General features: G+C 37.3%; 1 protein-coding gene across 2 annotated transcripts in view; it reads right to left on the reverse strand.

Moving 5' to 3' along the window:
* The window catches only part of HECTD4 (HECT domain E3 ubiquitin protein ligase 4), a 77015-nt gene that overhangs the window by 33335 nt on the left and 30657 nt on the right, over positions 1–13023 (reverse strand). The window contains exons 18-35 of one of the 2 annotated variants that reach the window (XM_059827450.1): positions 11879–12003; positions 10649–10802; positions 10245–10345; positions 9007–9205; positions 7634–7753; positions 6335–6439; positions 5358–5521; positions 4776–5009; positions 4345–4537; positions 4069–4173; positions 3897–3985; positions 3122–3297; positions 2513–2648; positions 2226–2367; positions 1945–2111; positions 1218–1364; positions 717–901; positions 22–175 (exon numbers count right to left, since the gene is read on the reverse strand). In XM_059827450.1, coding sequence (XP_059683433.1) covers positions 22–175; positions 717–901; positions 1218–1364; positions 1945–2111; positions 2226–2367; positions 2513–2648; positions 3122–3297; positions 3897–3985; positions 4069–4173; positions 4345–4537; positions 4776–5009; positions 5358–5521; positions 6335–6439; positions 7634–7753; positions 9007–9205; positions 10245–10345; positions 10649–10802; positions 11879–12003 — 2696 coding nt within the window. Of the gene's footprint in view, positions 1–21; positions 176–716; positions 902–1217; positions 1365–1944; positions 2112–2225; positions 2368–2512; positions 2649–3121; positions 3298–3896; positions 3986–4068; positions 4174–4344; positions 4538–4775; positions 5010–5357; positions 5522–6334; positions 6469–7632; positions 7754–9006; positions 9206–10244; positions 10346–10648; positions 10803–11878; positions 12004–13023 lie in introns of both variants that reach the window. The other variant, XM_059827449.1, reaches the window with a different exon arrangement.

Raw genomic sequence — 13023 nt, forward strand, 5'->3', positions numbered from 1 at the left:
CCAGAGACAAAGGCCTAGTACCTGGACAAGTCATTAAGAAGACTGAGAACATCTTGAAGTGCGTCATTTCCTGCAGCTTGATTACCACAGCACTCTGTAGCTCGTGCGAGGTGGTTGGTAAGAAGGCTGGAGACCTGACGAGCCAGACCAGAGTGAACAGCTTCTGTTGAACCACCTTTAAAAAGTAATGCAAGAATACACAATTGTAATTAACAAAAATGAATGTACACAGCTATGAATTCCTTACACATAAACTGAAAACAGTAAAAAATATTTTTGCTTTGTTATAGCAAAACTTTTATATATAAAATATCTTCAATTAAAAATAAAACCTGATACAACATCTACGTCCCATTAGCCAATAGCCACATGACTAGAAGCTTATGTATGTTATTGGTGAATCCTATCACAGGAGAAATGCATAAGTGATCACTCAGGGTCTCTGGGTTCTCTGGTTATGTCTAGGCAGAATGAAGTGGCAGACTTGAAATTATCTGCAACATAAACACTCCCATGAGGGGGAAAAAAAGCTAGAATTAAAAAGCAACAAGAAGAAAACCAACTTATTTTTGTAGCCACTTGTGTGTTCTAAAGCATCCACATGGTACTGAAGTCGTGGTGAGTGAATGCCCGATTTTAAATACATTTACACCACTTCTCAGGCACCTGGGCAATTCTGAAGTGCACAGTACAAATGTATTTGGCAGGGTTCCTACCTTCTTCTTTTTCCCATTCAACACACCGATTGGCTAGCACCTGGAAGGCAGCCCAAGCCATGGTGGCCACCTTCTGTTTCTTAGTCTGTTTTTCATTTGAACTGGATTCTGTCTGGCTGCTTAAACTGCAAAGCCGGTCCATAAGTTGTACCAGGCCACTACGTACCAAACACTTCTCTTCGCTCCTGTATGAGAAGAGAAATTCAGATTTTACTTAAGTACCTTTACAGTCACTAACAACAGACACAATGAAAATCCAGAACTTGCTGTTAACTCAGCAATTAAATTACTCCACTTTGCAGAAAGGTGGTTCTGTCTCTCCCTTGTCCTCCCCAGATGAAATTCTGTATTCTCAGAAAATTTAACAGGATGTTCTCAGACACTCCTCATCACAAAGAAAGGGAATATATTCATACTATATAATGCTTCTCCTTAAGGCAAAACCTAATAAGCACAGCTGTGGATGCCCTCCTTCCCTTTCTGAAAGAAGTACTTTCATACCTCGTGTAAGGTATAGTGCATAAGAGGCCAATGCTATTTGCACAAGCAATGGGGTAGCGAGCACACAGCGAGACCACAGATGTCATTGTCTCTCCAAAAGCTTCCTGGACTTGTTCCACCATCCCGCCACAGGTGAGCTCTTCAATTCTGTTGGTAGTTAGATATTTGAAATGGTAGGCTTTCTAGGTTAAATAAAATGAACAAACTTCCAAATATAGCTTTAAAAAATAATAATCAGCACATATTAAGAATTAGTCAAGGAAGATTTAGAAGCAAAACTGCAAGTCACTTAATGTTTTAATATGAAACTTACGTAAACAAGATAGTATGGTAGTTTTACCTCAGACACGATTGAAATTTGACTACAAACAAAATACAAAAACACTTATCAAATGCAGATGAAGGTACTAGTGTCAGCTAAATCTACCACTAATACCTCATTAATATGAGTTTAGAATTAAGTCAGGAGAGTAAGATACCCTATATACATATCTGTGGACACATCATCCCAGTATGAAAGGAAATTTCATCTACTGCCAAATAAAAGCATTTCTTAAAAGTTTCTGCCTTTTTACCCAACAAGGGCCAATAAAGGTGGTTGTTGCAAGCTTAGTTCTGCAAACTTGAGCCCTCACAGCTAGTCACTTCTCATGATTTTTTCTTTGTGCAATTTACTATCTTCTACGGAGACCAAAATGTTTCATTATTTTCCGAGACATAAACAAACCTTGGTCCTCCCTGAAGTACCATGGTCACTGGGCCTACAAGATGCGTCACACCACCAACTCGAACAGCTGCAGTCAGCAACTCTCTCATATGCACTAGGGCTTGCTTCCTTGTATTCCCACGACGCCACCTTGTCTGAGCAGCTAGCAGAAAACTGCTGCTGGACACCTAGGAGATTTTGGTTGGTTGGTTTTGTTAATGAGACACAAGCAAGACACCTCCCTTCTTTGTGAAAGTCTGAATTTGAAAATGTAACGGTTTAGCACATTTAAAATGACATACCGCTTGGTCAGGATTTGTTCCAATGAAAGCAAACAGTTGCCCCAGTAAGACGCTGTACGTGGGTTTATCTCTGCTATCCTCAATGGTCAGTGACTGGAGAAGAGTGAAAGAGCTACTTCTGTGGCTGGTAACATGGCGGCGCCTAAGAGGACATAGAATAATTACACCTGGCAGCGGTAAATTGATCCAATGAAAAGAAATGTGCTATGCTTGCAAAGTTTATGATGATTTTAACAACACAGACCACATTATTGTAAAGCAGCTTAGTGGAATAAACCCTCGCATACCTTTGACTCGATCTAGCAAACTCGATATCTTCGTTACCAATCATTTCTAAGTCAGATGGTGCTGACATGCTGCGAAGGAAGACGGGCTGGCGGACTGCGTGAGATATCACTTTTGTTTCAGACGCTGATTTACAGGCTGCAATATTATACAACACGAAAGAATGTCACTCCTGGTGTAGGAGGTTGTTTACAAACTGTTATTAAAATGACTGTGGACATTCCAGTGAAAGCTATAACACAGGGTGGGCAAAACACAGTCTAAGCAGGAACTTGTAATTCCATTCTGAGGACTTCCCTGTTTTCAGGTATTGTTTCAAGTTAGTTTTGTTTTTATTAGGTTAAGCATTTTTTCCCCCTCAGTAATTCAGGAGACTAAAGTTCAAATTCCACATATTATTACTCAGACCTTAATTTACTGTCATTATGGCAATCAAAAAACAAAGACTCAACTTCATGTACTGTAAAAGAATTTAATTTGAAAAGGTAAAATTAAAAAAAGGTTTAATTTTAATTTAAGTGAAAGAGGGAAAATAACAGAAAAGGAATAAATTATATCTTTAGAAAAAAAGAAAAAACCCCAAAGTACAATGCTGGTAATGAGATCTATACCTGGAGTCTCTGCAGGGGTACCAGATATACTTCGTGTGATACCAGACTGTGCTGCAATAGTGACATGTAGTAACAGCTCTGCTCTGTTCATCAAGCTCTTAACTAATGTTTTTGTTTTTGCTAGGGGATGAGAGGTCTTCTGTATCAGTGAATTCACCTCTTGAAAAAACTTCTCCCTAAGATTATGAAAGAAAAATAAAAGAAGCAAACTCAATTATGTCTTAATGCCTTCTGAAATACAGTGTTACTGTGAGAAAGGTTATTTTAAAGAAAACATATAGCATTAAACTATTCTATGCCAACAAAGTAGAAAGCAGAAAAAAATAAAGAAATAACCAAGTGATTTGTTAGTAAGCACTAGCAGCTGTAGGTACTATTATTAATATATTTAGCAGAAATTTTTCTAATAATTTAATCAGCTATTGCTAGACAGACAGGAAAATTAAATTTTAAAGTATTTGCACCCCTGCTTAGAAGTTTATCTGAATGTTCCTGCTCCCAAAGATTGTTTTGGTTTTATAGGTCTACCAGCCTTCAATGGAATTAGACATAAAATATTTTCAAAACATTTAATGCCACCTTCTGTTTCACATCATTAAGTGTCACAGGGTACAATGAAATTCAAGCGCCTACTTCAACAAGCATTTATGTATGTATGCAACTTTAACCCTGCATACTTACTACTTTTGGAACTCACTGAAATTCCACAGCTGCTGAAAGTTGCCTCTCTTCTAAGTACTTGCCTAAATGGTACACTCCACAGCCAGCTACTAACCTTAATGCCAGGACCACATTCTCAAGATCACTTCCATCAAAAGAAACTTCTTTCATTGAACACAGAAGTTCTAGTTCTTTCATCTTGCTCTAAACAAAGTGAAGGAAAAGGATGAACGTGTATTGAGAAAGCAGCAGGAAGCATGAGCACACACAGCAGCCACAACGCTTACCTCATTGAAGTGATAATCATAGAAGAACGGGACATTGTTCTCCAGCTTCCCATGCATGGCGTCATCTACCTCATTCTGCCATTTCTGCTCCAGCTCGGCCACACTCTAACAAAGAGACAAAAATAACACTTATTGCAGTTGTTCATCTTAAGGAGTAGAAAAGATCTTAAAAGAAGACATCTGAGTACACTTTGTATTTCTATGTTTCTAAAATGCTGTTAATACACCTTTAATCTCAGAAAAAGTCTTCTTTTTTTTATGTAATTTTATTTTTACCTGCAATTGTCTCTCCATGGCATTTAGCTTCTTAAAGGTCTCTCCCATAATTTTACAAAGTAAATCATATTCTTCAGCATGTTCTTCCTGATACTGGAAATTTATCAGGGACTGGAGTGCATCAACCAAATTCAAATGTTTAATCACACATGAAACTACCATCTCCTCCATTACTTCTGGCTGAATCACTTCCCTAGGGTTATAGGTAAAGCCAAACTGATTAAGCAAGAATAACAAACTTTGACAATTCATATTCACAATTCACTAGATGCTGCATTCACAAACAAGTATTTACAGAATATTAAACACATACTGTCATACGTGACAGGCATGCTGCATCCTCACCATTGCTTTTTTTAGCTCGCTTTGGCACCAAACATTTCAAAAAATAAGTCAAGTTAGAAAAATACCACAAAACAATGACTACTTACTTTATACTAGGTCTAAATTGAGGCCGAGCACGTCCAGAAATTTCCCTGAGTTTGATCATGATTCCTGGAGGCAGCCTAATCCTAGGCAAATCAAAATAGTGTCCAACGGGAGGCACTAGAACATCAGAAGGATATGTAAATTCTCTGTCTTCATCTATAGTAAGAGGTAATGGAGAAGGACTTGGTGTAAGGGCTGGAGATATTATACCATTAGCTTCCACCTGCCACTGGCACCTGGAAAAATAAAAGGACAGATGAAAAGGATTTTTTAATTATTTTTTTCCTAACTCTCCCCCTCATTTAGAAAGACACATTAGCCAACAACACATTACAAAGACAGACTATATTAAGTGTGGCTCCTACCAAGCATAGCCCAATCCTCCTCTACTTACTCTAAAGAAAACCTCTAGTCTAGAGAATATTCCCTTAGTTTTAGGTAACACAGAACTGCTGAACAAACTCTGCAGGAAAAGTTATCAGAATGTCAACTTAAGACACGAGACTTGAGCACAACTACAAAAGTCACCTTCCCTCAGAAAAAACCCACATGGGAACTCAGATCAAAATATTTTTTTCTTTTACCTTTGTAATAGTTTAGATCTTAAGAGCTCTTGACAGGTTTCTTCATCTTTGGTAATTTCTGGTCCATTGTATAATATTCGCAGCATAGAACAAGCTAACACAGAAAGGCCAAGTGCCAGGTCAACTAAGAATGGCAAGCCTCCTGACACATCCTCTGAAGACTCCTGTAGTAGGAATAGTGGTAAGTTGCACTAATCAATCAACTATGAAGTCCTTCCCCAATATATTTCAAGACAGGAGATTTTATATTTTCATACATAATCTTATACATAAAAAGATATATATCTCGTATCTCTCTTACACAGAGGTATATTGAAAAAATGCTTTAACAATTTAAAGCAATATATAAGAACAACTCAAGACAAGAAACAAAGGATTTAAACATTATTTTCCTGAACCAAGAAAGAAAAGAAAAGGTAAAGTTATTTTTGGTTCAGTCATTTTCTGGCCTGCAGATCTGTCATCTCACAGGCCTAGTCCTAGCTTCCTGGTAGTGGGGTTCAAGTTTCCTTTTGTTTGATCCCAGCGTCCCTCCCCTCTCTTCTTTATAGGTTGGAATTATTATTCCCTCATTAAATCTCCGATTTCCAGGTTGTTACAAGATACCCATCTCTCCAAAGAAATCCTGATCTAAAAGCAGCAAGAGATATTAAAGTGACTTTGTCCAAGTCTAGTGTCAATGACAAGAGATAGATAAGACATATTTGGTAATACTTAACTTCATAAAACCCTAAGCACACTACAAACCATGCCACAGGTTCTCTCTAGCTAGGGAAGCCAAACGTCTAAAAATTAGGTCCTTTACATTGTAAAATGATGACTTGTCTTATTGCCAAAATAGGTAAGCTATTACTGTTTTAAATTTCAAACGTTAACTTCCAACTTCGAAGTACATTTCTATTTGATCTGAAGTGTGTAACAGACAGAAGATAAATTGAAACTGAACCTATCCCATGGAATCTGTCATGTTTGAGTACCTGTGCTCGAACAGTGCAAGCAAAGCCCCACATAGCTTTGTCTGGAGTGTTGTGCTCACGACCACTCCGCATTTCAAAGGAGAAGGTGACTGTATCTCCTTCCACCTTAGAATTTTGATGGGGAGGAAGGGGGGGAAAAAAAAAAAAAGAAGATACATTTAAGAATTGAAGCAAACAAACAGGCTTTTTATAGAAGTGGCTTATTTTATGGATTAAAGTTTTTAATGACAGTTATCTAAGCATTATTTTTATCTCCAATTATATACTCTGATTTAAGATTCTTCCCTTTTTGTAAGGATACCTTTTAGTCGACAATTTGCTTTTAATTTTGCTGCTGGCTAACTACAGTAAAACAAAAAACCCACTGTAGTTGTAGAATCAGAAGTAGAATTTATCAGTCTGTGTTACTTGGTCTTGATTTTCATCAAAACACTTTCATCATATGTCTGCAAGAAACCATGCAATAATCAACAGTTCTCTTCCTGAAGGAAGACAGACAAGCTCTTCAAGGAGAAGAATGTCAACACATTAATAGAAGATTTTGCCACAAGAGCAGTATGAAAATCTATGTCTGAAAAGTTAATGAAATTCCATTAATTGTGAACAATGGAGTGCTTGTCTGAAATTGCTTTCCGGTTTATTACTTCTTGTTTTTCTTTATGAAATTATTTTTTGTTACGTATATAAGCCCAGTTTTAGTGTGGGACAGTGTAGCAGCACAAACACATAAGAAAAAAAATCATACTGCATACAATCTGAGGGAACTTCCTGCAAAATTCTTGAAATACTGAAGTTTCAAGAAGTTTGAGGGATTTTTCTGTCTTAGCTTTACTGCCAAAAGCATCCAATGTAACTTTAAAACCCCACACAAACGGTTGGGAAGTTGCTACATTTACTACTTGTTATATTTGTGGGCTACTGTTAAAAAAATGCAGTGGTGCCCAAGGACATTAAGAAAATATGCACAGCCTCAGACTGTGCAAGAATTTCTCCTAGGAAGATAGACTTATGAGAACAGTAGTGCCCTTAGAGACTCCAGGACTGAAACATACTGATAATGAATTCCAGTAAGACACAACAAAACAAGATAAGCTCAAAGAGAAGCACCACACACAACATACAATCGAGTTTAAAAGTTATCCCCCAAGGACATAACAGCCCACTTAAGAAGTGATCTCATCATGGATAACCGTACACTTAAAAGCTCGGACTTCATTGCTATAAGGGTTAAAACAGACTCGACATGGTTTCCAAAGGGGATTTTTCTATGCGAAATATTGTTGGATTATAATACTGTACCTTTACTAAGTCTTTCGGCCAACCAGTTCCTAAGACACTACGGCTGCCATATCCCAGTGTATTGCCTCCATACTCAGCAACCTTCCTACTGTTTGTGTTAGGACCAGCATAGATCACCAACTTCAAAACATAAAATACACTGTTAGACTGTAAGAGAAAAACAAGAAAATCTAATAATAATAATAATACTTAGCACTTACACCGCGCTTTATATTTTCAAAGCGCTTTATCAACATTAACAAATCCTCACAACAGCCCTGTGAGGTAAGTAGGCAAGTATTATTATCCCCATTTTACAGATGGGGAAACTGAGGCAGAGAGGAAATTTGAGTGACTTGCCCCCAAGGTCACACAGCAAGTCAGCAGCAGAACTGGGAGGAGAAGTCAGGAGAAATCCTAACTTCCAGTCCTCATGCTGAGCTAACCAGAACATACTGCCTCTCTACTAATAAATGAATTGAGCCTGCTCCCATCAAAGTTAATATTTTGTCAGTGGGAACATGATGAGGCCCAAAGTTTTCTGGAGGAGTTTAACCAGTAATGGGTGACATTAATATTATGTATAATCTAAGATGCTTATAAACAACTAATGGGAGTGAGTATGACAGGACTTCCTCTATGTCGAAGAATATATGGCAACAATTAGTAAGGAGCACAAGTAGCTCTCCGATTACACAAAGTAAATAAGTGTTATTAGTTGTGTTCTTGAAATTGAAAATACTTGTTCATATTAATCCATGTAAACAAGCCATTTATCATCAGGGAAAAAAGTAACCTTTCCAGTTCTGCCCAGTTTAAACAAACTGTGCTGATAGTCGGCAGATAGACTAAAATTTGAGAAATAAGGAAAAATGACCAACAGCAAAAATGAGAAGGAAGTCAAACTTCAATCTGAGCCATCATGAAATGAACTTAAAAAAATGGAAGAATTGGTATGAATATCTGAAGGGGGGAAAAAAACCCAAACCAACCCCCCCCGCCCCCAAACCCCACGCCTCTGAAGCCTACTATATTTCTCCTATTTCACAACTACCACTATGTCTGACATCTTTTGAAGAAACCTCCTAATTACAGAGCCTAACTCTTAATAAAAGATCCTCAAGAAACTCAAGAATGCTTTTCAAAAGTTACTCACACTTGTGCCACACAAGAAATAACCTCTCTGCATCCCTGTACTTTAGTGCCTTGAAGTAAGTAGACTGTGACATTACAGTGTACACTAATAAGCTCCTATCAGTAAAAACCTCCCGCATTATCCTGATCACTGGAAATCAGGTGCCATGGAAGACAAGGGGCAGAAAAGATGAAAATGGGAAGTGCTGCTGATGAAAATATATACAAAAGAAAGAAATTCTGAATTGGCCCTTGCTTACCTTATCGTAATCATACTGTGAGGAACATCTGTTGTCAAATCTAAGATATAAACAGCGGGCTCCTGGAATATGCACCGTTTCTTTAAATTTATAGTTATCCCTCACGGGATGAACTGTTTCTACAGTCTTCCCAGCAGCCCAGGGAGCAGGGATCTTCAAACCCGTAAGAAAACCTGGTTCTTCTTTCTCTTCCAGCATTCTGAAATACCAGTGAAAAATTAGTCCTAAAATTCAACACACAGATTTCTACTATATATGCAGACATCAAACTGTAAAGTTCTTAAAATCACCTCTCAGTATTGATACATAGTGACGCAAAGTATTGACTCCTCATTTTAGGCATAACTGTATTGAGGGAACATGCAGAACTTAAATAGCATAAACTCTGTACAATATCCAACCTGTAAAATCTGAACTTTTCCCTATGCTTTCCAATTTCCAAATTATGGTAAACAAGCTAAGTAGCACCATAAAAAAGTGGTACTATATATGGATTCTAACACATGATTGGTAGCTTAAAAAAAACCCATTCCCTCCTGGGACAGCACCCAAAACTGATTATACTGTCATAAAACAATATGCCTAATATTTCACTGAAGCTTAGAATTTGGAAGAGAATTGAAAATAAATTCTTCAGAGTTTTCACACGGTATATTACACATTATCACGAGTTGTTTAATACTACAAATTCTGCAACACTGCAAATAGCTATGATAAGCATTTTTTATTTTATTTAGCTGTGTGTTTCTGTTTCTAAGCAGGAGCTGTACAAGTAGGAGCTGAGACAGAGGATTTAAATGCAGGACTTAAAGTCATTATAATTCTCCATGCAAATGAAACTATTTAATATCTTTCCAATAGTTTTAGTACTGTATCTCATGCTGCCAGAGCAATTTATATTTTCTGATGATGGTCTTCCTTAGCCTAATTTATTGTAAGAGGAACATATAGAATTAATTCCTAATGCTTGAGGTGAGGAAAAAAACAAGTAAACCATATCCTTTGCAAACAACCTGAAGATATTAATAATTTAATTCTATATGCAAAAAATTTTTAGAACTAATTGCCTTTTGTAAAGGCATCTATATCTCTAAGACAGCCTTACAAACCATTACAGCTTTGCCTTAAAAAAAAAAAAAGATTGCTGCTTTAAGATTTATCCCACAGCAAAGGTCAAATGAACATTGCAGCTAAGATATTTCATCCCATGAAAAGACCCAACTGTAAAGAAAAATCACCTCTCATCAGGTAACAGCTTCCCTTTCTGTTCTGATGCACCGCTGGGGGAACTGTTCAATTCTGAGAAAACTGGAGACTGAGTTTTAAGCAGCAGCGCAGTCTGTGGCACAAAACATACAGTGTTAGAAATATGCAAACCATAAATAATTTTAAGATCTCTTTATTTAAATATACGAACAATCACACTGTATGTTGTTATTGACAATAAATCATTACTTAGTAGATGTTGTACCAAGTCAAATTTAATATTCAGCATTATCAGCTTTTGTAGCTGTTGAGCAATTCTTAAACTATGACCTGTGGATCACTTTCTGCAGAAAGTTGACCAAGGTGTACAGTATTTTAGAACATGCACGCCACATCTTTTTTCCTTTGTAGACAACTGCTGACACAAAGGCCCTACCTGACTCGTGTAAAGAACCAGCTGCACCAGCTGAGGCATCAAGGCATCAGCCATAGTTAGCGTTTGCAAATTTGGATGCATCAGAGATGTCAGTAGGACGGGAAGCAGATGACCAAGCATAGTAGCCTTCGTAATTTGCTCCAGGCCTTTTAACCTGTAAGGAGAGTCAAGGTTTACATAGTAACAACTGTTTTCATATAGTATCGCTACTGTTTTTAGTCATCCGTTCAATCTTGTAACAGACTACATAAGTAGGCAGTTCAAAATTCAGCATAGAACATTTGCATTATATTTAAAAAAAACAACCAAAAAGTTAATATCTTGAAAACACTACAAATTCTCCAAATTTGGTCCTAGTCTTTGCTGTCAATTCTTACTGAACAATGATAGACCAGAAGAGAGTAAACCAAAAGTTTAATAATTACTTAGAAAATTATAAGCTCCCACAGGCATGTGATGAAAGTCCACATCAAACACAAATATATTTATTCAGTATGTAGATCAGGCTGCTAGCACACATAACTCAAAGTACTTTAAAAGAATCTGTATCTCTAAAAATATATTTGAGCACGAAACCCATCTGACAACATCTCAAAGGAATTGTGTATTGTCAATAAACAAAACTAACCTTGCAGGCACAGCAAAGCATAGAAACGAAAACCCGAAACACAACTGGGAGAGGGAGATGTTTGTTTAACTAGAGAAAAGGTTCACAGCTTTTCTTTACATCCCATTCCCAACATATATTTTTAAGTGGAGGGGAGACAGGGAAGGGCAAGGTGATGCTATCTGATGAAACATGCAGGATATCATAACAACATCCAAGTACTGTCATGGGTAAAATATCTAGTCCAGCTACCAGAGGTGTAATAGTTGGGAATTAAAAAAAAAAATTAAGAATTGCCCTAGCTTACAGGAATATTCTCAGCTGACTTAACTACAGTTTGTTTCCAGTTACTCTGCTGATAAACACCATTGTAACTGACTAAAACCTTACCAATTTGAAGAGTTTCTACAGATATCAGGCTAGTAGTACTGACATGGAAAGTCAGAATCTAAATTCTTTGAAAGGTAAGTGCTAAGCAAATACTACAGTAAGAAACAGTTCCTATACATTCAAAGCTCAAGCATGAAGTTATAGCATAAAGAACAAGTAACACTAACTGTGCTTGTACAGTAAGCCACAAAAAGCAACAGTTTACTGTTTGCAAGTTAACATACTTGTCTTACCTTTGCTCTCTATCAGAAATGTCACTGTTTATTAGTGCTGTAGTGACTTGTTGCAGCATTTCTAAGACTTCATCACATCCTGTCAGAATTTGTGTAGCAAGAGACAAAATGCTGGTCTTTAGCTCCTAGGTACAAAAAGAGTTATAGGATACTTAAATTCTTAGAGAATACAAAAAAAGGACAACAGAACAAAACGATGGATTTCCAAATTAAAATAATGATAATGTGACCTGGCAGGCCTGCAGCAGTAGATGCATCCAAGACTTAAATTTGATTAATGCTAAGCCCCAAAGTGCTGGGAGAAACTAGGTGCATATTTTACAGGATGCACATCCAGTTTCTAGAGGGAAGGAATCCCCAAGTCCAGCACAGAAGAGAGAGCTGTTAGCCAGCCAAGGTACAGCATTGGTGACAGAATGTCCTAGCAGGTATGAGGATCACTGTAGAGAGAGAAACTGAACAACGAAAACATGGGTGAATAGTGAGACAAGAGAAGTACTACAATATTTAGCATTTACTCAATGAGTCTGAACAAGTAACTTTCAGCTGCAGCAGACTACAAGCACACAAAGTCTCAAAGAACAGCAGACAAAAACAGCTTAACAAACAATACCAGAAATTCAGAAGTCAATACCATTATAGAAGAATTGTCGCTGTTACTAAAACTACTGTGACGAGACAGTCTGTGTGGTAGGACAAACCTGGCTTCTATGAGCTCATTCAAGACTATTCCAGCAGTAATATGAAACAAAACTATTTTAATAAACCTTATACCAGCAAAACAACCACTGCCCGCAAACCTTGTCCTCTAACAGCTTCCTTGCCACAAACATTATTCACGCTATTTCAGACAACAGATGTAGGCGGTTCTACATAAGCTTTATAAGTTAAAACTCAAAAAAGCAGAAGCCAGTTAAGGCAAACGAGAAAACCCTTTCCTATTTAAATCTGAAAAATATTTTTTAAAGACCATCTAAGTGATTTGGAGAAGAGAAAGGGGGGGGGGGGGGGGGGTGGGTAATGTGTCCAGAAAGGATTCCTGGAAGATTAATTTTCTGACTAGCACATATTAATTAAAATACATTTTAAAACTCATTATACATGTATTCAGGAAGGGAAGCATCTGCTCTCACTGACAATACAGA

The sequence above is a fragment of the Gavia stellata genome, chromosome 21 (assembly GCF_030936135.1).
Source record: "Gavia stellata isolate bGavSte3 chromosome 21, bGavSte3.hap2, whole genome shotgun sequence".
Classification (NCBI taxonomy): Eukaryota; Metazoa; Chordata; class Aves; order Gaviiformes; family Gaviidae; genus Gavia; species Gavia stellata.